Genomic DNA, 26,936 nt, shown 5'->3' on the forward strand with positions numbered 1-26,936 from the left:
AACAATAAATGTTATTTTTACTGCTCACATCCCTGTAGTCTATTTTGTTGCCAAAGCACACACTCTGAATCCCTTTAGTTAGTGTGCTAGTTAAATTGCAATAGATGCACAGGTGATGTGCTGACAGCTAGCTTTGTAATGGAAATGCATTTACATATGTTGTGTATCCTTGTTAAACTGCTCCATTCACACTGGTAACTGGTTGCAATGTTGTGGCTGTGTGCGTAGGTGTAAACAGGAAGACAACAGTCATTTAACTGCCTACCTGGTGTCCTTTTATATGTCTGTGCTGACCTTTCCAAGCACATACACACAACAGACACACACACACACACAGTCATATACCTCTGAATCGAGTTATCTCGTCAGCCTGGTTTCATGTGGTGCTGCGTGTGATGTATGATCTCTGTGATGAGTCCTGAGCTGTCATTTACAAAAGTGAACAACCTCAGAGGACAATAGATTGTTTTATGCATTCAGGGATGCAGAAGACAGTAAACTGCACCTACCCCCCCCCCCCCCCCCCCCCGACAGCCCCCCCCCCAACACAACAGCAGGCTCATGTCTTCTGTGTGACACACACAGATCCTCAGGCTCTCTGGTGTGTCATGTGCAGAAGGTCACACCACTGGTCCTTCTGCTGCCGCTGAAGTGGTACTCTGCTTCCAGCCTGTTTACCTGCCTCGGGCTTTATCTCCTGACAACCTTCACCTACACTCACGATGAGATCAAATGGCCGGTCAAACATTAACCTGTGTATGCTTAAAACGTGTCAAGGTTTTTTGGACTGATTTCGATCCATGTAATGTTCTTAAATTGCCCACGCACTCCAGCTACTGGAGCTCCTAACTTTTCACTTTCATTTTTTTTTTTTTTTTTTTTTTTTTTACAGAACAGTGAAAAGCTGGATGTGTGAACAATAAGACACACCTTTTTGCTGCTACAGCCTTAGTTGGTGTGGTAGGACCAGCAGCTAATGGTGGCTAAAGTTAGTCAACTTTAAATCTGATACTACTGTGTAACTGCCATTACTGAGTCAGCCGGCTGACTTTATGACCCTCTGCGGCTGGTGCTGCACTACATTTGCCCATTGTTGGCCATTGCTCAGCAAAAGTTATACAGAACTGTTTTAATTCAGGAATTCAATACATTTTTTACTTTCACTGCAACATTATCTTAGCTGAGGCCTGTAACACGTGCATGTAAATCAATTGACCCTGTGTTTACAGGACACAGACCAAAATGACTGCATCAATCAAAGCTCAGCTCTGGGAATGAAAGAGATGTGCCCCCGAGCTCTCCTAGTCCTTGGTATTTCTGTGTACTGTCATGGAGGCTCTGTCTGTGTCACTACGAGGCTGATGGTCTGTGACTCCATCCTGTTGTGAATTTAAACCTTAAACGTGTTTAATAAAGAGTATGTGCTGCAGGACAAAGGGTCAGCTGCAGTGGCAGCAGTACACCGACCCCAAATAAACTGTTTTGTTTTTTTTTTTTTGCAGACAAGCTAAACTGACAGCAGCCCTTTGCACTGAGCGAGGCAGAAGAAATCCAAATTTGTGAAAAACCAGAGAGCAAAAGGAGAGGGGAAGGCCTCACGCAGGGAGTCCTTCCTCTCTGATCGGATCAAGCTTCAATGGGTCTGCCTCAAAAGACAGGCTGCCCTGCAGCTCTAAGTCAGGCGGGGGACAAAGACTCTATGGGGCTATTGCATTATCAAAAAAAAGTCATTTATGATCCCCTGTGACAGGAAAAGAGCGTACAAGCAACATCAAGAGAAAAATAACTGTTCTACCTCTTGTTAATAGGTGCACTGCCAGGGTTAGGGTCATATTTCTCCTTGGTGGATTTATGGCTACCGTACTTCAACTACATTTCGTCCAGTGTTGGCAGAGGCAGGTCAAACTCCAACCAAATACTAGCACGACAGCTGCCTAGCTGCGGTGTAGTCTGTTGTTATGAGCTTGTGGGTGATCGTGAAACACGAATCCTGGCCACCTCACAACACTCAGCGTGGTGGGACTCTCTCCGACAGTAATACTAAAACAATATTTTCAGCTCAGCTCTACAGTCACTACGTCAGTTTCAGATCCAGGGGAACAAAATATCAGCTTCAGCTATCCTGCTTCCCTTTATGTTTTCCCTTGGTACTGAGTGAAAATGATATTCAGCAAAACTATGGGCACATGACTCCTTGTTATTGACGTAAAGAGTCAATCAAGCACATGTGGCCAGGTTACTTCACGTTCAACAAAACAGCACAATCAAGGACTCTAAACTGTCCGTTTGGTCCAAAGGTCCTGTCTGCTTTGACATCGGAGGACAGGCAAGTGGTTTTAATGGCGCGAGGCCCAGGAATAACTCCATCTGGCATTCCCACAGGGAGGGGAACCAGAGCCTGTTACACAGATGTGAAGGCCACTGACCTGACAGTTCAGCCCCAGTCAATGAGCCGGACCTCCCCGCCCCCCAGAATTATGCACTGTGATTGGCTGATTAAAATGGCCAATTTCACAGTTTTGCGCGCGTTATCTGTGGCACTAGAAAAGGCAACACCTGCCACATGAGAGCTGAGGACGTCAAAGCAGCCTGTCATCAATAACACTCAGTGTGTCCCCGACTTGGTTTTTACTCATGTATTCATGCCACAAGGCCGAAGACGTGCATCTGACAATTGACTAGATTTTATTGGAGGAATTTCTCAATGGTTTTTTCTTTTTGTGTTGATGCAGCAAAAATATCCTTTAGCTGGAGATATGAGATTAAAGGTGAAATAGGTCACTGAGGTGTAAAATGTTTCTAAAATATCTATGATAATATCAGCTTATCAGATAAAAATGTGCCTTGCAGCACCTGTTTGCTTTAAAGAAGCAGAAGCTTTAAAGAGCAAGAAGGTTCTTGGTTCAAATCCTTGGTGTGTTCTCTCCGTGCTTGTTCTACACACAGCAGCTGGTCCCATGTGGTGTTGGAGGTCAGCCACAGCTGGTCTGGCTGAACTGTCACAGCTACATTGGCGACAGATCAGCAAGTAATCTAGGGTCATATTCATATTCATTCACCCCCCCCCCCCCCCCCCCCCAGCAAGACAGCTTAATAGGCGTCAGTCGCTCTTTATTGTGTTTCCAGTTGGAGTCCATTAACACCAGCCAAGTCAGAAATGAAAAGGACACACTTACTAATTGCAACAGGACTTTTCATTTCTGGAGGAATTTCAAACGCCAGCGTGAAAACCAACGTGTTGGGACAAATGAATCCTTGCCTGAAGAAGTGATATTCTGTTCCACATTTTAATTTAATGGTTACATAACTATGGACAAGGAAGTTACAGCACGTTAAATTAACAAATTTAAAAATAAGATACTGTAACTTTTTCATTAGAATGAGGAAATGTTAAATGACCCTGACTTCCTGAAACTGAGGTATCTGCTCACACACCTTTAATCTTAAATTATAAAGACACCCAAACCCAAATTATTCCTTTAATGACGTATCCAGCTTGAGATGTGTAGTATCAGTAGTACCACTTGAACAGAAAAAAAAAAAAAAGTTGTTTTCAGGTTGAGTTTCTAAGAATATGCTGTCCCAGCAGCACGGGAGTTTGAGAAGGAGCATGTTGCAACATGTGCGTTGGTATGTCTCTGCTGGCTCTCACAACACAGGAAGCTCAATGTGTAACCTGAAAGCGTTTCAGTCCCCACTGTGACCCCACTGCCAGGGCTTGTGTGTGTGTGTGTGTGTGTGTGTGTGTGTGTGTTGTGGTGATGCTGTGTCTGGGTTTCAGTGTTGCAGGTTGATGGTTATGTGGAACGACTTGTGATTTGGTAAGCTCTCCGTGTTCTGTGGTAATGTTTACACTGTGTTTTTATGATGGTACCTTTTGATCACATCCATTCAAATTGAAGCCCACTGGGATAAATAAAGTAGAATAAACCAGGTGGAACTGTCCTCAAAACACCTCACTGAAAACACAGTGTACCACAATAACACTGCATCCAACTTCCCTCTGAAACATCTCAGCCGATTGGCTTTTTAATATGTCACTAATTGCTGGTAACAGAGTCTCATATCTTAAGCGCAGGAGGTCCAGTCCCTCACATGTCTAAGATAAGGTCCCCACTTGTGCAAAAACAACTTATATTGAAGTCATGCCCTAAACATGCACTGTAATATAATGAGAAACACGTGAAAACATTTGAAAGTAAAAGCTGTGCCCATAAATCTTCCCTTCATTGGTTTACACTAACCTTTCTCCACAGTAGTGCATACTGTATTTTCCTTATGGAACTATATGCGCTGAGCAACAGAGGCAGAGGGGAAGGGCTGAAGGCTGCAGTGTTGATGTAGAAGGAAGGGAAACTGCTATCTTAAGATAAACCGAACATGCAGATAGGCATGGCCATGTCCTGTGCAGGGATGTGGTGTGTAGATTCTTTTGCAAGACAGTGTATGTGTGTGTGTGCCGTCCCTACTCCAAAGACAAAGTAGACAAACTAATGGACAGACTAAGAAGTAAGCAGGAGTATATTATATCAGTCCTACTTAAATCAACTACAAGCTGATTTGCTATTGGCATAATAATGTTTCTTAATATTCAGATATGAAAACTGTTTGGGCTGCAGCTTCTAAATGCTTTTATGTCCAACCAGTCCAGAACCCACAGACAATATATTCAAATATGCACTGCTTTGTTTTAACATCTGTTTGCCTTTTCACTCACTATTTTCTCATCATTTTGAATGAAAATGAATCCATCTCAGTTATTAAGAGAATAGGATTACGAGAGGTGATAAACGCTGCGGTCAAATGATCTGTCCAGCTGTGAGTCACGCCAGCACGTCACCAAGACATCTCATATTTTCTTCTTGTTCTTACTGAGACAAAAACAGCAATGTCAGAAGGAAAGGGGTCTACAATGATTTGTGATCAATGCTGTGGGCCTTTCCCACTTCCTCTTGCCATCCTAGGCGGTATCCAATTTCCAAACCTGCTCAACTAGCTGATGAATGCCTTCCAGGTTGTGGAACAACATTCAGATAAACGTACGTCCACATCAGGAACTAACGCCCTTGTTATCACAAGATCATTATAACCAGAGACGGACTAAGCATGAACTAAATCTAAACTGGGGATCAGTGTCAGGCATATTCCCTCTTTCAGCTGCAGATTTTTAATTTAAAAAAGGGGATATTATTAGAATTCTGCATTATATTACATTCCTGACATCTGTAAATGACTTGAATGCTGCAAAATCACTGGCAGGACTGTGTATCACATCACCAACATGCTGGCGCATGCACAAGATAAACAAAACAGGGACCCACTTGCAGGAAAAACAGCTCCACAGCAGTCAAAAACTGGATGTCAAACGTTCCTTTTGGAGTGTTTGACATCCAGTAATGTTGTCATTCAGGATCCAGGGTTTACCAGAAATGTCCAGTATCAATACTGGACATTTCTGGTAAACCCTGGATCCTGAATGACAACAGTTTGTCGATTCCAAGTGCTAACATTTTTTTTAAAAAATCCTCACTTTCAACAACACTGATATCTGACAAAGACCTCTGTCGAAACCAAATCAATTCCAAAACCAGGTTCAAAGGTGGTTTGAAGAAACCTAAATGATTATATAACATGCTGAATTTGAACCAGCTCCAATGGCAATGTGTTCTATTCCATGACCAAAAAAAAAAAAAAAAGTTAGTAGACTACAGTTATCTTCAGCACACAAAGCCGTGCCCAGAGCCTTGATATCACTTGTGACTTGCAGTAGGTGGTGTGTGTTTCCACTGAGCTGAGTAGCACATGGTAAATCCCTTTCAGGCAGAGCTATAGCAGCAGCATTAATATAACACTAACATTTGGTGAAAGACAAACAGAAATATATTGCATTCATTTGAATTTGTATGAAAACGTTTGTTAGTAAGAAAGCTGTGACAATGTTAATCAGAAACAAACACTGAGGGTTATGTTTTACATTTTTACCCCCTCATAACTCAAAATTAGTACAATGTGTCTGTGAGGTTCAGGGGGTTTTTGCTCAAAGCTGGTGCAATTACTTGGTCTGTCTTGAAATTGATGTTCTCACCCTCAGGAATTTAAAGATCTGAACAACACATTTAGCTTTAACAATAAATAAAACAAAGCAATGCTACAGTACTACCACTGTAGCTATTCTGTAAAAATGTAGCTTAATTTATTTTGTCTGTTACAGATCACTGTCGCTGAAGAGGATGGACGGGCCACTCCAGCCACTGTTGCTGCAGTTGTCAGTAGAGTTTATAGGATTCAGACTTCTAAATGAAACCTGTGAGCTTTTGTAGTATATGAGTGGGCGCTCTGGCGTGAACACGAGCTGATAACACAGGCTGCTTTTACTCATCATTCCAAGCAACCGATAAGTCAACACACACCGTGTACCCCTGAGCTGTTCAGGACCTAGGCAATGATATAGTTCTACTCTTACATACTCATGTGCCAAACAGCAGCTCCAACAACAGGTGGCTGCAATCCCAGCGGAACAACACATGGTCATTGCTCACAGCGTAAGACTCTCATTCATACACACACACACACACACACACACACACACACACAGACTTGTTTCACTATCCCTGTAATGCATTCCATTGCTCCTCACCATGACCTTAACCATCCTAACTAATATGCCTAACCTTAACCCGTCCCCAAACCTAAACCCAATTCTAACTCTAACCCTACAGCTTAGTAAGTCTTAACCCTCAAAAAGCAGTCTTTACCTGTGGAAACCTCAATTTTTGTCCCCGTGTGTTTAGTGTGAGGTCAGGCACAGGTCACACACACAAAGGAAAATATTTTTTTCTGTGACTTTTTCCTTGACTGACACCCCTCCACCCCCCCTTTTCAGACAGAAACGAGAACTACCACTGACAAATAATGCCACCATGTTTAGTACTATGGAACTAACCAAGCAATTGTGTCATTCAAACAGTCATTTAACAACTGCTGCCTTTTTTAGTAGCATTTCTGTCATGCATTTTCCCTCTCTCGTCGGAAAACACATATCGTATTACGTGCTAGCTAACGTTAGCTGCCTTGCAGTATGAACGGTTAGCTAAAAGGCAAAGGAATTAAACTCCTGCTGTTACAAGAAAGGCGTGAAATAAGACAACAGATTGCCAGCCCCCCTCCACACACACACACACACACACACACACACACACACACACACACAGAACTGGAGAGTGCGCGTGGAGAGTTGCGACCGCTGCGAAGGTCAACGGTTCAATTCCCCGCCACAAACTTTGACGTAATGCGCCCATGAGCAAAGTATCGTCCACTGCAGGAGGCTTGGTTAGCTTATAGTTTCAACCGCCTGTTTCAGACACGTTATTTATTGTGTTTAAAAAAAATACAATAATCATATGCTGAAATTCATACAAACTCTAACGTTACTCGAGCCCGATGTGGAAACTCAGTGGGGGGGCTCTGTGTCGTCCCCGCCCTCCCTACCCACGCTCACCTGTTCTGAAGCGGAGGTCTTCGTCATCCTCGGAGCCGAACTCTTTGAGCAGTGAGAGGAAGAGTATACCGAAGGCGTTCTGGATCCCGAACACGGAGCCATTACACCACATGGCAGCCAGCATAACCACCCAACCCCAGCCGCCCTCGGGGTGCACAAACTCGCCTTCCTCCGCTCCCGGAGCCGCTGTTTGCTCCGGGACCATCACCTTGGCGTCACTGTTCTCCTTCTTGTCCTCCCCCTCCAGGGGTACCTCTGCGGCGGGCACCTCATCGATACTACCCGCATCACCGTTTGGTATATTATCTTCTGTCATTGTTTTGTTCTTTTATTCCAGCTCTGTATTAAAGAGCAAAAAAAAAAAAACAACAACTGTAGTTTCTGTGCTAGTTAAATCTGGAAGTAAGTCTCCCACAATGACAGGAGAAAGAAAATTAAAAGTTCAAATGGCGAACTAGTTCAATGGTGGCTAGAGTTTCAGGTTAAGGTGAAGATGCATCCACTGGACTGAAGCTGCAGTTGGAGCTGAGCTGGTCAAGCTGCATCTGTTCCTACAGTAACTGTTAAAACGCTTCTGCTGCTGCTGCATTGACTGGAAACCCTACAAATAGACAGCGCGCAGGGGCGGGGCTCCGGGGTATCCTGCAGCTGATTGGATATTGTAATTTACCCGTGATGACCACGTACTGAAATAAACCAAAAAAAAAAAAAAAAACCTTTAACATACAATAGGTTTTGCACAACGAGGAGGGAAAAAAAAAAGATACATGCCGGGTAATGCTTATGTTGTCCCCTCCTTGGGTAGCACCCTTATGAAAGGTTTCACTTCGCCTTCCCAGCTGCTAAGAATAAACAGAAACTGCTGGGCAAGCAGGCTGACATGCAGAAGGACATGTGCAGTTAACATAAAAAAAAAAAAAAAAAAAGAAAGTGGGAAAGATGTAAGTGAATTGTGGTTGGAGATCATAAGACAACGAATCCAAAAAGCAACTACAAACTTTGAAGTGAAACCAAAAATCTTCACAGAGCCAACAGTGAACACAGGAACAGTAAAAGGTGTAAAGACAGTTTTATTTCACACTTCAGTTTACAGATTAAATCTGCTGATTATTCAGTAGATAGATAACATGGTGTTGTATAAGGTTGTTGTTGGTCGACTGTTTAACTTGACGCGTTCATGACACTCAAGGCAAAGAACCATCTGAATGTCATATGGGAAAATACAAAGGGGAAAGGAGAGAAAGGACATAATAGATCTTTATCTTGATTGCCTGGTGGCAACTCACATGCCACTGGATTATAACAGTAAAAGCTGGCAACAAAAGGGACATGGTCAGTCCTGTAAAGAAGGTGTCTGTCCAGTACCAAAGTCCAGCGCCGGACACTCATTCAAACACACAGGCGGTGACAGCAGTCTGGTTCTCCGATCTCAGAAATCAGCTCTCCACTTTGGCCACTTTGGGTGACTGTCCGTCCTGCTCTTCGGAGACCACCTCTCCCTTCCTCTTCCTCAGGCCCTTCATCTTACGCGTGTGCAGCTTGGACAGGTCCTGCTTCTGCATGTGCACCCGGCCAAACTTGGTACCAAAGGCATCGTGGGAAATGTTCTTCTTCTTCTTGGGCTGAAACGGTGAGGAACAGAGGCATTAACAAACGTATCAATTTGACAAATCCACTGTCAATTTCAAGTTTGTGTTGTGTTAGGTTAGGATGTTGGTCATTTCGTTCCATCAGTACATCACTCTGTTTCTGCTATCAGCTCCAACTAGTCAAAGCCAAGGCCCTGTGATTTTATGGCTGCATGATTTCATCAAAAAAATTTATTATATTCCAGAAAATACTGACAGATATTTTAAAATGGTAACTGTATGCTGGTTAAACGCTTTTTAAACTTAGGCAACAATATGGCCTTTCCTCTGGCGCCACCTTTGGGAAAAACCTTGTAATTTCAATCCACTGACAGGATCTAAGGAAAAAAAGTAGCCTTTGTATACAACCTCATGAGGCCATTAACCTGTAATTAATTCAAGTTCATGAAAATACAAGGGTTTTTTTTATCCTACACATCCCTGTTTTTTCTATTATGCAGAATTTTTCCAAGGCAGGTGCCTTTCATTTCACTTTAATTTGCACTTTCTGGGTATTAAAGGAAATCTGGGAGAGTCAGCAGGAGTTTCATCAAGGTGATTTTTTTTTTTTACCTTCAGGGCCTTGGGCTGTCTGTGGGCTAACTTGTACAAGTCATCTGAAGCCAAATGTGTTCTTCTTAAGACAAAGTCAAACGACGGCCCGATCTCCTCCAGCTCGATGCGTGGTGTCCGGCAGCCGGACTTCTTCAACAGACACCTGCAATGACACGTTACATCCATGTTTCTGTTATAGTGGATGTTAGCAGAGAACAGTGGCTGGTGTAGTGCAATCCTACAGAACCTTGAATTTAGTTTCAAATCAATTTCTAAAACAGGTTAAAAACGGGAGTTGGTCACTGGCTTAGGTATCAAGTTAATACACCAGGATTTGTCATGTGTTCATAGTAACTTCACTCTCAGTACCTATAGCTGCGCATGAATATTTTCCCATCCAGGGCAGTGAAGTGCAGAACATGTTCTAAACCTGCCAGACGCACTGCAGACACGGTGGGTCCTCGGAAGAAGTCTGAAAAGAAGGGCAAAGAAATGGACGAGAGCAGATCAATGACGCATCATTTTCACCTTAAAACAAATGTGCTGATATCGCTATGAGGAGTGCATACCTATGAGCAGACTCTTCAGACGTTTGAGCTCGTTGTCTGTGTCAAAAGCTTCTCCCGCGAACACCAGCATCGGTTTCGTTCCCTCAGGACATTTACTGGCCTGAGACAGAAAAGTACGAGTGTCATGTGGATCCTGTGATACACAACAGTCAAGCAGTCCACACTAACCTAGCTGTTGGAGGTTTTGTGTGTAAAAGCTTGTTTTAGGACTAAGATTAATTAACAGAGTTGAAGAAGCTGATCTGCTCCTTTCATCTCTCAGCTTCAACAATCTGCTTTTCTTATTGAGACTGATCACAAATCTGATCAGATCCTTAGATTCTCTTATTTTAATTCCTGTATTTGTGTTATCTTTGAATTCCAATCCTCTTTGTTATTCTGATTAGAATCCACATACATTAACAGATCAAGTTAAATGGGTTGTCCAGTCTTTGATCACTAGAGGGCACTCTGACTCTACAGTGTAATGATTCCTGCTCAAGGCCAACAGGATGTTCGGATACATTACAAGAGTGATGTTGATGTTCTGCATATTTAAAGAGAGGTTTATCTTTATTCACGACTGTGGTTGTAGTCTCTGGAGGTCTGATAATCTATACAGTGCATACTGGAATAAAACTTTGGTATATATATATATACACACACACACATACATGAAAGCCCCAGGTCCCCGGGGTGATCAGACCCTGTTATACTTGCCTGCAAGTCTAGTTAACTTTGGTTATAGCCATTCTAGCTGCTTCCCACTGCCTCCAGTCTTTATGCCCAGATAACCATGTCCTGACTCCAGCTCCATACTTTACTATTCACATCAAATCCTGGACATTTATTTCTGATTAGCTGGCAGGTGTCCTCTAAGGTTGCAAGGCGGGAACACCTTAAATGTATTTCAACTATTAACACTATTTGCTCTACATCGAACTGACGGTAACCACAGCAACAACATGGATGCTGCAGGTTAAAATGAATCATAGCTTACAGTGACTTAAAAATGGAAATAAAAGAAAGGATGGAAATGTAATCATGGCATTAATTGAAAAACCCTTGGACAGAGAAAGGGGCACAGAACTTTCATATTATAATTATTAGCTCACATCTAAAACACTTTTTACATTATGCATAAAATGTGGCTTCATTCTGGAGCTGTAAAGGGTGCCATCACCTCCCGGACCATAACCAATTGACATTAACAGAGTAAGTGCAACCATTACCTTAATCTCACTCAGCGACACATACTTCTCAATCCCAAGTTCAATCATATCAAGCACATGGAAGTCAAAGAGACGACCTGCAAATACACCAAAGAAAACAATGACACACAGACAATATCATTTGGACCACAGCCCCCCCCCCCCCAAAAAAGAATTTTCATCATCCTCTGAAGAACGTAGATTTGGAAAGACTGGGTTTTAATCGATCAAATTTCTGTATGTTTAGTTTACAGCTGAGTGAGAGAAAATTTACCAAATATGAGGTTGTTGGGCCGTTTCCTATTGTGAGAGCCAAACAGAAACAGAGAGCAGTCTGTCTTCTTGGAGAAAAATTCCTGATGAAGAGTTCAAATGATTAGTGACACACCTGGAAAAACATGTACAGACATTTGAGTGTAATGAAGCATTTGCACATCTACACATACCAGCGATGTGGAGTCCTCAAACGGCCGCGTTATGTTCTTTCTGAAAAGGAAATACAGATTTTATCCACTGCAGGCAACCGTAGACGGTTTTCACTTAACACTTGTAAAGTAGGAATACAGAGAAAAGTAGGAATATTTAAATTTATTTCAAATTATTTACCAAGATCAATTCAGCATTGATTCTTCTGGTTTATTTTCGGAATTTAAAACAATCTAATAGCATGAATGAGAATTACTGTGACGTTATTTGAGGACATCACAAAGCTATGTGAAAAACTGTACAAATTAAAGTTAGACTTATTGTATTTCTAATTCCTGAGACAAAAATATCACTTACTTCTTATACAGCACAGCATTGGGTTTCTTCAGGGAATACTGCAAAAACACAATTTGAATTCAATAAACAGGCTTAGTCACAAGCTGAAATCGGCTGATTCACTCTTATGGGAGACAACCAAGGGCACTGCACTCTCCTGTACTGGAAAACACTGTCCAGGTGTCCTTTAAAAGGATTTCAATCCGTCCCTGGATACACAAGAGCCTCAATCCTAAAATTCCAGTTGTTTCCCAACTTAGTTTTAACTGCTGTAGCTTTGATCCTTTAAATCCCATAAACTCTTGTGAAGTTTGAGTTTTTGTCAAATTACATTTATATAACCTATCTGAAATTAATTTGGTTGGACAGAGTTCAGGAAGTGGTGCTGCTTTAAAAGCACATAAATTAAAGCTACACACGAGAAACTGCTGTGTTCCATGGATGAACAATACATTCACAGAGTTCCACAAGTATTTCTGATAACTCCTGATCTATTTAGGTCTTGTGTATCACAACGGATGTGTTGAAACCTGTGTTAGATGCAGTTGAAATACCAGACTTACTGACTAACAACTTCATATCAGGATTACACGATGACCACCTGTTACAGACGTTAAAATGCACTGCTATGGTCTTATTAATGTCCTTCCATGTCTTCATGGTCCTCCTCGGGTCACTTACTAAGTCCTTGAGGGCCTGGGTGATGGTCTGACTGGTGTTGCCCCCCTTCATAATCATAGCATTCTTCACATCCTCAGTCAGCTTCGGCGCTCTGCTTTCTAAGAAGCGTTTGGAGCGCCTCGTCTTGGGTTTTCTAAAGACACAAATCAAAGATGACACACAATATTATATATATATATTTAAACCAAAAACAAAACAAACAAAAAAAACACGTATGTAGCCTAACAGGGGTTTCCATCTGTACATGAAGCTAATGTCAGTCTACTACAGACGTGATGCTATGCTAGGTAGCCTAACAAAGATAGCGTCACGAACGCTTAACAGGCTAATTCTGGAAAAGATGAATACAGACAGTTAAACACGGTGAGTTGTAAAGAACGGAGTGTCAAACTTACACTACATTGTCTAACTGTGTCATTTTTGTGTCTTTCTTCGTCTCCCTGCCCGCGAGACGTGCACTCAGGTTGTTCGTCTTCCACGTGAGCCGGAGCGACGGAAAACAACATTGGTCTGTTTCTTCTTCTGTGGTCTGTGACGGTGGTGGATTTCCTGCTTCAAGCCAATTACCGCCATCTAGTAACACAACTGCAATTACACCCCAGGGCACAGACTGTCCACCAGAGGAGCTACAGACCAAAAAAAAAGTTCAGTCATTTCAGCTGCTTGAAGGATCAATACTTTTTCTCAAATTTAAAAAAATAAAATCAGGTTATTTAAAAAATGTCATTAGTTAAGTATTTCATCTGTATCTGTATTTGTTGTCTTATTGCTGAATAGGTCTCCACACATTTCAGGTTCAGAGGAAAATCCAGCTCTTTGCCACATTTATGTGCCAGATGTTGTTTGTAGTTACTCGTAGCATTTGAAGTTTGAAGTTGTCCACTTGACAAACTTTTTCATTTTCAAATATTTGCCAAAGACATATTCTTTCCAAACACCGGCAGTCAGTAAAAAATCAGCAGCTGATCCACCTACAATCTGCCCACAATACATATTAAAGCCATTTACAACAACAATGTGATGTTCCACTGTAAGATACTGTTATTTTGTAAAAGTTTACCCATGTTTCCATTGCAGAACTGACTTTTAATAGCAGTTTTAATGTTTTATAACATTGAATGAAACACTGAACTATGAACCAAAGAATCAATGGCTATAGAAACAAATCCTCATTTTGGAGAGGATGGAGCCACGAAATATGAACAGCAATGACTGATGATTTAGTTTCAATTCTCTCTTGACTGACTTATCGAATAATTGACCAAACATTTCAGCTCCTGTGGGATAAATACAGCAGTGTCTGGGAGGTTCATCTTCTGATCTGTCAGTATCATAACTAACCCTAAAACACAAAGACAAACAAAGACCCAAGAAACTCAACAACAGTGTGATTCTAACCTAGGGTTGTACTGTAAAACGCTGCTAATCTCATAACGCAATACATAAAAATAATTCACTCATGGGGGCAATTTTTTTTTTACAGAACAAATACATTTAATTTTATTTCATATTAAACTTTTTAAATGTATCTTATAATTAGACTAAAGGCCATGTTACACAGCACACAGGACACTGCCCAGTTGAATTATGGGATACACTAATTTCCAAGCTTAACCCACATTAAAGACTTAAAGCCAGGATATCTTTTTAAGCTTCTGCTGCTTTGATTCTGACTCTTTATATTCACAATCACTGCTGATTTATGATATTTTTTTTCCTCTTCTTTTACTTATTGGTTGACTCCAGCAGTGTTAGACAGATGGAGCTTTCATCTTAGGTTCTTTTGTCTGTGTTGTGCATTTTTTTTAAAAAAACACCAAATGTCAACATCCAACGTTCCCAAAATGCTCTGAAGAAAAAAAGTCAAATAAACAGTGTTTGCACAGATAAGTGTCTTTTTTTATTTAAGCATCAAGCTCATAGCACAGATATATTTAGCACATCTTGACCATCCAAAGAACAGCAAAAGAAAGAATTAGAACAGCAAAGTTTGTCCTTCAGTACATCCTGATACATCCCACAACTGCACCCTGTCTCATCTGGGGAGGCTTTTACTTTTCCCTTCCTCTGTCGTTTTTTCATCAAAAAGGATTCACAAAGAAACGGAAAGTGAAAGAATTAACAGGAAAAAAAAAAAAAAACTTTATGGTTTAATCAAATTTGAAAAGGTTATCCCTTAACTACATAACAACCTAGTTTTGAACACTGAACATTTGGGAAAAACAAAAAAAAATATTGGTCCGCAGCAAAAATACAAAATATTTCTTTTGTATAAAATTCTATTACCATTCAACTGCAAAAATGCATTTTGAGTTTACAGTATAAAAATAAAACAAAGTTGCAATGATCCACACCAACAAGGCTAAAATGTACTTCATCCAAGAACAGTTAGCATTAAGCTGATTCAGTATCTTTGAACAGTGGTAGTTAAAATAAAAAAAAGAAAAAGAAAAAAAAGAAAAAGAAAGAAAGGACTACAGTTACGGCAGATCACCTAAGGCACTTGACAGGTTAGCGGAGTCGTTCATGTGAGAGCAGAGATTGGTCCTCGGGAAAAGAATGAAACCACTCCAAAAAGCCATGACAGACAAACTAGAGGGAAACTATTCCAAGTGCCAGTTCTTACATGAACTGCTCCAACTGTTACGCCCAGTGCCTTAGGTGCTCAGTGCACTGCTGTAGGTGCTGATGCAACTGACACAGATACTTATAAGAACAGAACGTGCTGCACCGCGGGGCTGAAAGGAGGTTGAGACTTCCCACCGCGTCCTCTCCGTTCCCAAATTCAAACTGCGTTCTCTGGCAGGAGAAGCATCGTGAACGGCAAGGCAGAGAAGACCAAATCAACAACAACAAAAAAAAAACCCCTCAGATGTAACGATTGTGAAACCTAACCTGCTTTCAGCACTTGTCCGCAACTTGAAATGAGATTAATTAACCCAAAACCAAAAAAAGAAATCCCCGCCTACCCAAAACACATCAGGATGCAGCAGCTCCAACTACACCTTCAGCTGGTAAAACAAGAGGAAGGTGAAGCACACAGACCTACTGACAGAATAAAAAAAAATAATAATAAAAAAAAAAAAAAAAAAAATATGGAGGAAGAGACAGCGCTACACTACACTGTCAAGCAACACAGCACTAGTAGTCACATGCACCATAGTGTCACAGGATTCCCCGTCCCCCCATCCCCCACCCTCAATGGGCAAAGGGCACTGATCCAAACCCAAAAAAAAAAAGCTTGGGGAATTACATTTTCCACCAATTCACTGCAAAAAAAAAAAAAAAAAAAAAAGGTCTGGACACAATAAATGTAATAAAATGGCAGTTTTTTATGCAGCGGTTACATGCGGAATGATCCGGGGTCACCCTGGCATGCTCAGACTGGTGGGCCTCTATTGTGTGTTAGCAGATTTCTGTATGGGGGCGGAAAGAGACAGAGAGAGGATGGATATTATGTGGGAAAAAGAAAAATGCTTTGCTGGGCAACTAAGCAAAAAAAAAAAAAGTGTCCGATTCATTATTTCCCCTCCCCCCTATTCAGAACGAGGATGGAGGGGGGGGGGGGGGCAGGCATAGCCAGGAGGACCAGCTTTCATTATGTTACAGTTCTGGGACCAGCTAACAGTCTGACTCTGGCAAAGGGGGGGTGGGGAGGGACAATGGCCAGTCAGCAGAGGGCATTGAGAGCTCTCTGTGTGTGCGTGGTGGTGGTGGTGGGGATGGGGGGTGCTCTCCTGGAGTCGTACATTCAGCTCAAACCCTGGTCCAGGCTCTTCTCTAGAGACGTGCACATTCACACTGGGCTACATTCACTTTGAAGATTTTCCATTTAACCAATTCATGTGAAGGTGGAAAAAAAAAATAATAATAGTAATCTGAGTGCTGAATATTAAGGGGGGGGGGGGGGGGTTACAGACCCAGAAGCTTCTGATAGATACAGCACACTGTAATACAAAGAAGCCTGGGTGCAACAAAGTGCACATACTGAATGTCTTCAATGATTCATAGATCTATATACATTTTCAGGCATACAAATTTATAAATGCTTGTCTGTTTGGGAAAACATAAGTACTGTATGATTGTCCAGGTGCGGGAGCACAGACGATGGATGGATGGATGAATGAATAAATGCTTATGCAGATGTTGAGAACCAATTGGAACACCACTCCAAAGCCCAGCAGAGCTCTAGTGAAGTTTACGGCAACTAAAGACCACACTGACCAATAAGCTGCAAACCCTTTATCCCAAATTAGTGCGACATTGAACAGCTAGTATGGCAAGTTCTTTTTTTTTTTTCCCCTCTCAACAAAACTCAAATATATCCTGGAAATTCGACAACGATAAGAATGGCCGAAAGCTTGTCATGACTTATACATTCAATAAGACTCAAGACGAAAGGATGGCCTTATTTTTTTTTTTTTGTACCGCGAGCAAACAGGTTTTTAAAGTGCACTCAATAATTGGTAGATGCTTACTGATACCAACTGTCACATCAGAAAGTAAAAAAGCAGCTGGGTTGAATGGGAAATGTGCGCTTGTTAAGAGAGGCAGACTGATCTGAGCATGTCAGGGGCCCTGGCCTAGTGCGGGCGGAAGCCTTGTCTGTGGGGGATGAGGGGGGACACCTGCAGGAAGGGACCGTTGTACTGGGCACAGGTGGACAGCCTCGAACGGAGCGTGTTTAATTCCTCTACATGCACTTCAAGGTCACAGCAAGAGTGAGCTAGAATATCGAAACGGAGAAAAGAGCTTTCATGCAAGAGATCTAAGTCACAGGTACAACAATGCAAACAACTCAAACTGGAGGTTAAACTAGGGCTCGCGGCTGCGTCGGCATCGGGAGATGCGGCGGAGCGGCGGCCGGGGCGACAGGAGAAGGGGGGGGATAGGAGGGAGGAGGGGGAGGACCACAAGCTCTCTACTGGGGAGTGAGGCCAGCCGCGGGGAGTCAGTCCCAGACGGCCGCCTTTCTTTTTACGCCTCTTCTTCATCCTCAACCCTCAGCTCTTCTGGTTCTGCTGGCGGTTCTTGGCGTAACTTGTGAAGACAAAATTGTAATCGTTGAACTGAGCCAACTGGCGGTCGAGACGCTTGTAGCCCTCGAGTTTCTGGGCAGAAGAAAAGACACTGCGACATTTGGAGCTCTGCAGGGGCAAAGAGAAGGAAAGAAAGAAAAAAAAATAAATAAAAAGACGAATTTACTCAGTGACGCTTTTAATTAAAATCACAGCACAGTTAAAAATAAGGTTGTGATTTATTGGTACCTGATTGACAAAAAGGGTTGTCACAAATTTTCCTGGCTTGAACACCTCCACCACCTTTCTAACCAAATCATCGTACGACGTCTGGGAGAGGTTGGTTTCGAAGCTGACGTAGGAGAACTCTGGCTCGGGGGTGATGTGGATGGTCCAGTAAGTTCCCTGCAGGAGCCAAAAGAAACAAAAAAACAAAAACAAAAACAAAAACAGAGCCACATTACAAAAATGTTTAAGGACCAGGCACCGCACAGAGACAACGAGGACAACGAGGGGGAGACACTCACGTCAGTCTTCATTCCGTTCATTGAGTATCCACAAGGGTTGAACATTGTGGCGTCGATCACAGAACCTGGTATCAGGTCACGAATTCCACTCATCTGCAACAGGAGACTCACTATTAGCCCAAACTATTAGCCCAGCTTGATTCTCTAAAACTGGTTCCTGGAAGGAACTCTGTGCTGCTGACAAGTAAGATCTACTTACACGAGTGACATCACTTGCAGAAACACCATCTTTCATATAGAACTGGTCCATAATGGCTGGATCAAGGTCACTCATCAGAACTTCCAGGGTCTGATCTGCATGCTTGTTTTCCCAGTACTCTGGTAAGTCCAGGGTAAACAGGTACCTGCAGGTGGGCACGCAGTGGACGGTTATTTACGTCCTTCACTGAACACGGAGGGTATGTGGATGTCATAATAACAAAACTGCACAACAGGCTCTGAACATGTTTTCATTTTAAATACAAATATCAAGGGAACAGAGGTGACCTTTACACCTCCATCACATGATTGTACTAGATGCAGCAATTAACTGTGCACAAAAAAAAAAAAAAAAAAAAAAAAAAATCTAAATGTCATGAATGAATCCTGCTGTGGCTGAAAGTCTGCAGTAACACAGAGGACTCGGCTATCAGCTGGAAACACCGGCTGTTTTACTCAAAAGAAAAACCAAGAAACCCCACCTGACATTTGTTCCAGTTTAAAATGATCAAAGAACGTTCATCCCTGCGACACAAATATACCCGCTGACATTAGTGATGCTGTGTGTGGATGATACATCGATAAACGGCGTGAAGCTTACCAGCAGTCAGAGTTCAAACGCCCCATGCAGTAGGCTGCACCATCTGGAAGAAGCAAAAAGAAAGACGAGTGTTTCAGTTGCCCTTACAGTTATACTGTTCACAAGAAACAGGATCTCAAACGTGGAACTTCAACAGAACAGAACTTTAGCACAGCCAGCTTTGCAGTAGAAAGCAGCAATAGTAGTTATTTTGGTCATGGTTAATGGCTGAAATAAACGTTGCTGAGGCGACGTCTCTGGAGGTAAAGCCCTCTTCTCTGGAAGGAGTACTCCCATTGGCTGTTAAGGGTTAATGATTGGTTTTTAAAGAGCTTTCAGCACCTGCAGATTTTTTCACTCCCTGTTTCTGTTTCTTGAAAACACATTTTCAGAGGGAGAAACACGAATGTCAAGACGGACGCGTTACATACTTGGGAAAATCTGGCTGAGAAAGTCCACTTCCTCTTGGAAGTTTCGATGAGGGAACTCTTGATGGGTTGGTTTCATAAAGTTCTTGCGGGAGTAGAAGAAATTCTGAAGAAAAAAAAAACAAACAGGGTCCAATCAGTGCCACAGTCATGCATCAGCTACAAGCGGCAAATAAGAACCGCAGAAATCGTGACATTCTGAATTTCAGTGTTGGCGTGCACACATATTTGTAAACACTGTTCCCACCTCGATGGCATCGAAGCCGCAGTACTCCCTGGCGAGTTCCAGCAGAGGCACCAGTGCTTGCAGCAAGAGGGTGGTTCCGCATGTCTTCAAAATGAAACGTCTCTTGGAGACAAACATGCTACTCTCACTGTGGAGGGAGGGGAAAAAAAAAACACAAGAAAGGTGTGAAACATTTATGTGCCACTATAATTATTAATACACAGAATAATTTAATTAAATACATTTTACATGTGAACATCAGGCAAACAGCTGTCATCACTTTAGGAATAATCTTAGACAGAGGGCAGACATATTTTTTAACTTAACATGCAACTTTTGTTCTTGTGTTGTTGTTGTTGTTGTTGTTGTTGTTGTCAAGCATGGTGCCCACATTTCCTAGGTTAGGAGATGAATTCCCCCTTCCAGCACACACAACAACATTTATGCTCTCACTGAACTTTTTAATGAGTCAAACATATTGTCCTGGAATGTATCACTTAGCAAGAGTAGGCAAACTCAGATTCTTGGTTTTTAAACTTGGCACACAGATGTTTTAACCACATGGCGGAGCAGTAATTACAGGGGGGGGGGGGGGGGGGGTGCTCTTTAGTGACGCGGAAAAACTGGTAATAAAATATGCTTATGCCAAGTGATACTAAAGCCGATTTTAAGACATCATAAAAATAATAATAAAGACGATGTAATTATGTGTCATTAGTAGTGTACTGCTTTGGGTCTGTGTTGTTTTGACTTCGTGGTTGCCATGATTTACATATTGACTGTTTAAGAGTCAGCGCAGCACAATGCATCCTACTGGTTTCACCTGTGGTCCCATAGGAGGCTCCGGTTTTATATGAGCCCCATCAGCCCCTTAGATTTCACTGAAGTAGGCTTTTCTTGTAACTTCTACACCTGTTCCAACACCGCCCCCCTTTGTATATGATGTATACAATAAGACTACGTAGAATGTAATATGTGTGTCCACAGGTCTCAACACCTGACACAGTGACAGCGACGTATAAAAGCTTCTTACAGGTGACCGCTGTCTAATCCTGCCTGTCATCTAATCAGTAGGAAAGCAGGGGAGACATCATGTAAGTAAAGACCCATCACTCACCTGAGTATATAAGCTTCCTGCTTGTCGGTCTTTGTCACACTTATGATCAAACAATGCACATTCTCCAAAAGTTTGTCCCACTCAAACCTAGAAGGAAAAAAAAAAAACAAAACAAAACAAAAGGGGCACTGTTAAGTGTTATGGCATTCATTTATTTTTTTCTCATGACCTGGTTGCAGTGTGGAAGTTAATCCCACTACAAGAAAGAAAAAAAAAAAACAACAACTTGCTGGTTGACTGCAAAACAAATACACAATGGAAAGTAGGCAGACGTGTGTCCTAACACTCTACTGCAGAAATAGCCCTGCAGGGAAGCTCATAACAGGGAGGGAGGGATTCAGTTCCTGTAAATGGCGGTGCGATAGGGAATATCAGAAAACAGACAAGCAATAAAATAGAAGAAACCTTTGTGTTTGTTGTCAACTGAGGGAAAAGAAGGAACGGTTCCCACTGACTAACAGAGATCAGGTACTTGCTATGTCCAGGAAAGCTGTAGGGTAATGTGGATTTGTTGGCCCTAGTTCTAAGACAGACAAAAAAAAAAAAAGAAAAAACAAACCACAGGCTGGGAGCAGACAAACACAGCCAGCACCCTCCTCGACAACAAGAAGGCTGCTTCTGCCGCTGCATCCCCCCACCCCCACCACCACCACCACTCAAAGACAGCTGCAGTACAAATGTAGCTGTGTCACGCTCTCATTACAACCTTGGAAGGGCAGCCCGAGCCCATTCAGAGCGTCCAGTAGGAAGCACAGCACGGCCTGGGACGGGAGAGAAAGAGCGCGAGGAGCGAAACGCTCAACGGGGAATTTACCAGCAGCCCAGTGTTGCATAGTCTACCCCCCACCCTCACTGCTCACCCCCCCCCCCCCAACTGAGATATGGACAGGTCTGCATGAATTTCACAGCCTTTTCTGAGGAATTACGAGAAATGATTCTCTGTGACTAACAATACTGTCAGGAGCAGTAACAGCTCTGGTCAGAAAGCAGCTATGAACACTGAATCATCTACTTGCTGACAAGCTATAATACATAAACTTACATTCAACATTTCATGGACTTTTTCTTTTTTAATGTGCACATAAAAATAGCTGAATTTCACCAAAAAAAAGGGGGTGTTTTACACTTGGAATATAGCTAGAGCAAACGTATCTGGCTGAGTCTACACAAAAATGAGTTGGTGTCAGGTAACCAGGTGACCTAGGACACATATTCTAAGTAACCCTTGTTGCATGTCAGCCCTGCCCTATCCCCCATAGCAACCTAACAAAAACTGAATGGGAACATATGTGTCTCAGGAGACAAAAAAAAACAAAGGATTTTTTCTTTTTCAGATCCCAGAGTTACTGCGTGACAATCAGCATCTGAGAACACCTCACACAGAGGCAGGAGAAGACTATAAACAATGTGTCTGTGCTACAAGATTTCTTAAATAATCCCCCACACGGTCAGTGCAACAACACCACAAATTTGTGCTGCCTGTGTGTCGTGGATGTCTAAATTTGATTTGCCTCCCACAAAGAATGACATAATACAATAATGCCGCGTCGTGGGCACAGAGCCAACAAGCTGGCTTTATAGCTGTACACCATCTTTCCCTCTTGACCTTGGCCACCAATACTGAGTCAGAAAATCCTGTGTGTCACTTGGGCCTAGTCAGTATAGTCTATATTTTTGTGGAGCCATTGAGATGTATCATTAGCATGGTATTATTGCTTCAGTTTGTAACAACAGTAAACCAATCAGCCTTGTTCCCTTTCCATCATACAACTGGCTAAGTGAAGCAAAAGACTGTGGCAGACTGACAAGAGTTATACATGCTGCTCCAGTGTTTGAGCTGCACTAGTCAAAACTGACGCAACTTAAAAACTTATCAAGCATTTCATGCAAACTGAGATAACGCAAAGTGGGATGGGGGCCTCTTTCTATAAACAGAGTTAGGCACCACAGGTATGACTGATCCATTAAGAATTTTATGACCCCCCCGCCCCCCACAAACATACATGCACACACTGCACAAAGTGACTTTAGAGCTGTTGCAACATGTCAGCTTTCCCAGGTTCATTCCAGAGGGACAGAGTTACTGGAGACCTGGGTCAGCTCCCATTTCATTGTGAAATGCACACCAGAGGCTATTTCTGGTCGTTCAGCAGGATCAGATTTTCCTCCAAGAAAGCATGGTCTCCAGGAAAAGGACCAGATCAGACAGTTAAATACTACTCATACCCAGGAGATGGGGACACATGCTTAACCAAAATGGCACGGATCCCCTGTAATTTTGGCTGCATTTGACAACAAATTAAGTAGGATTAGTGACATTAAAACACAATCATAGGATTGATTAATTCACAAGTGGTAATACCTGCAAAAATATATTTAGCTACCAAAGCCGTGCAGACAGGGAAATACACATCTTTAAATGCAGAGATGTGGTAACACTGACTGGCCTGTACGACTAGTTGCTTGACAATCACTAGAAGAGGAATGTAAGCTGCCGCTGAGCCCCGAGGCACGGGCAGCAGAGGTCATGTGAGTGAGCTCCACATTTGTGAATCGGATGCCCTTGTGGACTTATTTGGACATTGGCTGATGTCCAGCAAGCCTGATTCACAGACGGTGTCCCTTCTGAGCCGTTAATCTGCCCTGTGGCTATAAATTAATGCCCATTCTCATTCACCCAACGGGCAGCACACTTTCCTTAAACTACGATGTGGTTAATGACCAGAAAGGTAACTCGCTGTGCCTGCAGATTTTGGCCTTGAACCTTGCCATGGGCCATTTAGTAATACACCGCCACAATAGCAGGTAAAAGAACAAAGTGGTAGGCAGTTTCAAAAGGCCTTAGACAACGTGGACAGAAAGGAAAATGTAGGTGACTGGGTTTTAAACCCAGGAAAGAGACAAATGTGCTGCACAGGTGATGATTTCTAAACCAGCTGTTGTCATTGTAAATCATTATCCTGTGGACACTGTTACCACACCTACAGTTGCTTAACACTTCACATAAACTACTTCAGTGGACATTTTATTCAACACCAAACAGCTAGATCATTTTAATCCACCGATTCACGGCTAACTTTTACTCTGCTTGGTAGAAGCTCCTCAGTGCTTCAGGCACAGAAACAAATGGACCACAAACCTTGTGGTGCTGAACAGGAGCAAAGGTCAACAGTTTTTTTTTTTTTTTTTTTTGCTTTGCCCATTCACGTCCATCTCTTTGAATGTCCTACTACCCAGTTATACCCCTGTTCTTTCAATGCAGCCAAGTGCCTCTAAGCAAATCGCAGTGGGGAGGCCCTCTAACCAATCAGAGGAACTGGGAGGGGAGTGCCTGCATGGCTGGGAACGTGACCGGAACAAGGACCACAGGCAATGCTAGTCCAAGAAGGTAGGCAGCCTTAGGGGTGACTGCCTGTGCAATGAGCGAAGTCTTAACGCTAAAGGAGCACCTCTCCATCAGTTATGACATCTCATCACAAAAACACTCGCTGGTGACTCAGAGTCACTCATGCTGGTAATATTTATTCCGACAGGGAGCATTTTAAGATCGACTCTTCCCTGTCTCCAAAGCCGCAACCATCCTTCTCGTAATTGCAAAACAAGTTCCGTCGGGCTGACTAGTGGCTTTGGATATCTCTCTGTGTGTCTGTATGTGAGTGTGTGTGTGTGAGTGTGTGTGAGTGTGTGTCTGCCTCTGTTTGGCGGCCAGTGTCGCTGCAACCGAGGCAACACGCGGTGACGACGAGCGACCACATGCTTGACATCTTCGGTGAGGCCCCCTCATTGTTGGATGACGCAGAAAGAAATAACCTTCCCATTTAAAGCAAAACAAAACACATTATTGCTATTTTTACCTTATCACACCCTATCTGACTACGTTAAAAAAAAGTAGTCGAGTATATTTTGGCACACTGGTGTAAGTTAATCGGACGGCTTCCCAAAAATCAATACGGAGCCTATAAAACGTGTGCGCACCGATAAGGAGGATGTTGCCATCAAAGTGAGCTGACAGATTATACAAATAAAAGATAAGACTAGTTCAAATAATACAGCAGAACAACGAGCAAGAAAACAGCGTGAGAAAGGCAGAATATTTTCTCCCAATAACTAGCTCGAATGAGCTAGCTAAAAACGGGCTTTTAAACATTAGAATCATCGATTTATCACTCACCGTAACAAGCGAGGGATCGTATTAGGATCATATTAATATACCAAAACGTTAAGTAACTTTCATGGTGAAGAATGAATGACTCAGCCACTGTTAAAAAGGGGGAGGTGGCCATTTTCGGGTGACGGTGCTAGCTAGCTGTCTAGTAATGTGCTCTGGTATCAGAATTTGATTCCCACTTCTTGTTAGCTAACTAAGGAAGAACTGGTGATTATGGGGAACAGACTGCCGCTGGGAAACAAGACTTTAACATATTTAACAGCTTAAATGTCACGAATGAATTGGGGAAAGGAAGCCATGCATGTGGTCGGCGTTTCCGCCAACGTTTCAGTACCCTGCCGAGGATTGACAGGGCAGCCGTAGATATTCAAATGACACAAACCTTGGGATGGTACGGAGGTCCCCGGTTCCTTTGGTCTCATCCTGCCGAGAGAACCACACCTCCAGCAACTTCTCGGTCCCCTCGAAGAAATGTGCACCGTTATCTTCCATCATTAGACAACAGACACCCAACAAAAAAAATATTAAACGTCGGTTGTAACGTTTACAGCTTAATTAATCCTTCCTCGATCGTTTATAATTTATTGAGGTACAGTCCTTTAAGCAATCCAGGTGTTTATTTTCTTGAGTTACCGTCTTCCCTTTTACAGAGAATACCGTTAGCGAGTGCTAGCTAATATCGCCGGCCATACTGTGTAGCGCTCTGAATGAAGATGGCGCGGTCAATTTATGTGCTGGCCACAGTTACGTCACTCTTTTGTCGTAGCCAATCCACTCGCCAGACTCTGCCTTCTGATATGCGGTTGGTCCAGGTACCCATCAATCATTGCAAAAAGAGGGGTTTCCTCACGTTACGTTTATTTTTATTTTTTTTCACAGTCTTCACGTAGCGTGTTATGGCTCTGTACAAAAATACTAAAATACACTGGCACAAATTACTTTTTAAAAGGGTATTATAATTATATCGCAGTAAGTAAATTTTATTTAAGTCCCTATTTGAAAATATGGATGTTTTTTTACCTATTTGTCGCATTAGTACTTTTTTTTAGAGCTCCAATGTAATTTAAGGAAAATTTCTGTCTTCTCTGACATATGGTTTGTTTCTGTTAATATGAATTGCATATTAGTATATTTTATTCCTACCAAGTAATTGTTTGTACTTCATGCTGACAACTCTAAATTATATGTGCAAATGATATTACTAGAGATAAAATGCTGTTATAAAATGAACCAGTTAAGCTGGTGGCAGGAAAAATAATGTGACCACATTGTGTCGGTGTTACATAGTACCACTGGAACTGCACAAGTAATGCATCTCCATTTAGCAACCAAATGTTAATAATGACTTGAAAAACATTTGTGTTAGATTCTGCTCTTCTAAATTAACAAACAACAACAAAAAGCATGATAATATACAATAGTCACCATTATCATAATCAAATGAAGGTGCCAGGAGGGCAGTAGCAATTCTGGTGTGTCTATTTACACCTTAAATGACAATAAAAGCTCATAATTTTTTTTTTTTACAAAAACTTTAATTTACATATATTTTTTTCTGTGAAGACCTAGTGTATTTTATTGTATAACCACGGTAATGACTGAGACGTATTATATGATATTACCGCCATTAACAGTTCTTTAAAGTATTTATAAATATTTATAGGCAACAAGGTATATACTTTGAACGAACATCTCTGTACATCATGAAATCCAAACCACCAATGCCTGCATTTTTGAAGAGCGTTCATGAGTACGCAAAGTGCAACAAACCGCAGAGAGAAACGCGGGTTG

The 26,936-nt window shown here is 42.2% G+C and overlaps 3 protein-coding genes across 4 annotated transcripts in view; all 3 read right to left on the reverse strand.

The window, feature by feature from the left end:
* slc16a10 (solute carrier family 16 member 10) overlaps positions 1 to 8,067 on the reverse strand; it is a 49,147-nt gene extending 41,080 nt beyond the window's left edge. For both annotated transcript variants that reach the window (XM_041064255.1, XM_041064254.1), the window contains exon 1: positions 7,499 to 8,067. In XM_041064255.1, coding sequence (XP_040920189.1) covers positions 7,499 to 7,814 — 316 coding nt within the window. In that variant the 5' untranslated portion in view covers positions 7,815 to 8,067. The remainder of the gene's footprint in view (positions 1 to 7,498) is intronic.
* Positions 8,068 to 8,556: 489 nt separating this feature from the next.
* Positions 8,557 to 13,388, reverse strand: rpf2 (ribosome production factor 2 homolog). Its single transcript, XM_041063669.1, has 10 exons — positions 13,279 to 13,388; positions 12,884 to 13,016; positions 12,224 to 12,261; positions 11,887 to 11,926; positions 11,715 to 11,796; positions 11,462 to 11,538; positions 10,251 to 10,350; positions 10,051 to 10,153; positions 9,700 to 9,844; positions 8,557 to 9,120 (listed from the first exon to the last, which is right to left on the reverse strand). The coding sequence occupies exons 1-10, from the start codon at positions 13,299 to 13,301 to the stop codon at positions 8,935 to 8,937; spliced, it is 927 nt and encodes a 308-aa protein (XP_040919603.1). The 5' UTR covers positions 13,302 to 13,388; the 3' UTR covers positions 8,557 to 8,934.
* A 3,803-nt stretch (positions 13,389 to 17,191) lies between these two features.
* Positions 17,192 to 25,828, reverse strand: amd1 (adenosylmethionine decarboxylase 1). Its single transcript, XM_041064872.1, has 9 exons — positions 25,528 to 25,828; positions 20,978 to 21,064; positions 19,882 to 20,008; positions 19,638 to 19,740; positions 19,228 to 19,270; positions 18,628 to 18,772; positions 18,429 to 18,521; positions 18,151 to 18,306; positions 17,192 to 18,030 (listed from the first exon to the last, which is right to left on the reverse strand). The coding sequence occupies exons 1-9, from the start codon at positions 25,638 to 25,640 to the stop codon at positions 17,887 to 17,889; spliced, it is 1,011 nt and encodes a 336-aa protein (XP_040920806.1). The 5' UTR covers positions 25,641 to 25,828; the 3' UTR covers positions 17,192 to 17,886.
* Positions 25,829 to 26,936: the final 1,108 nt, after the last annotated feature.

This window comes from Toxotes jaculatrix, chromosome 19, assembly GCF_017976425.1.
Source record: "Toxotes jaculatrix isolate fToxJac2 chromosome 19, fToxJac2.pri, whole genome shotgun sequence".
Classification (NCBI taxonomy): domain Eukaryota; kingdom Metazoa; phylum Chordata; class Actinopteri; family Toxotidae; genus Toxotes; species Toxotes jaculatrix.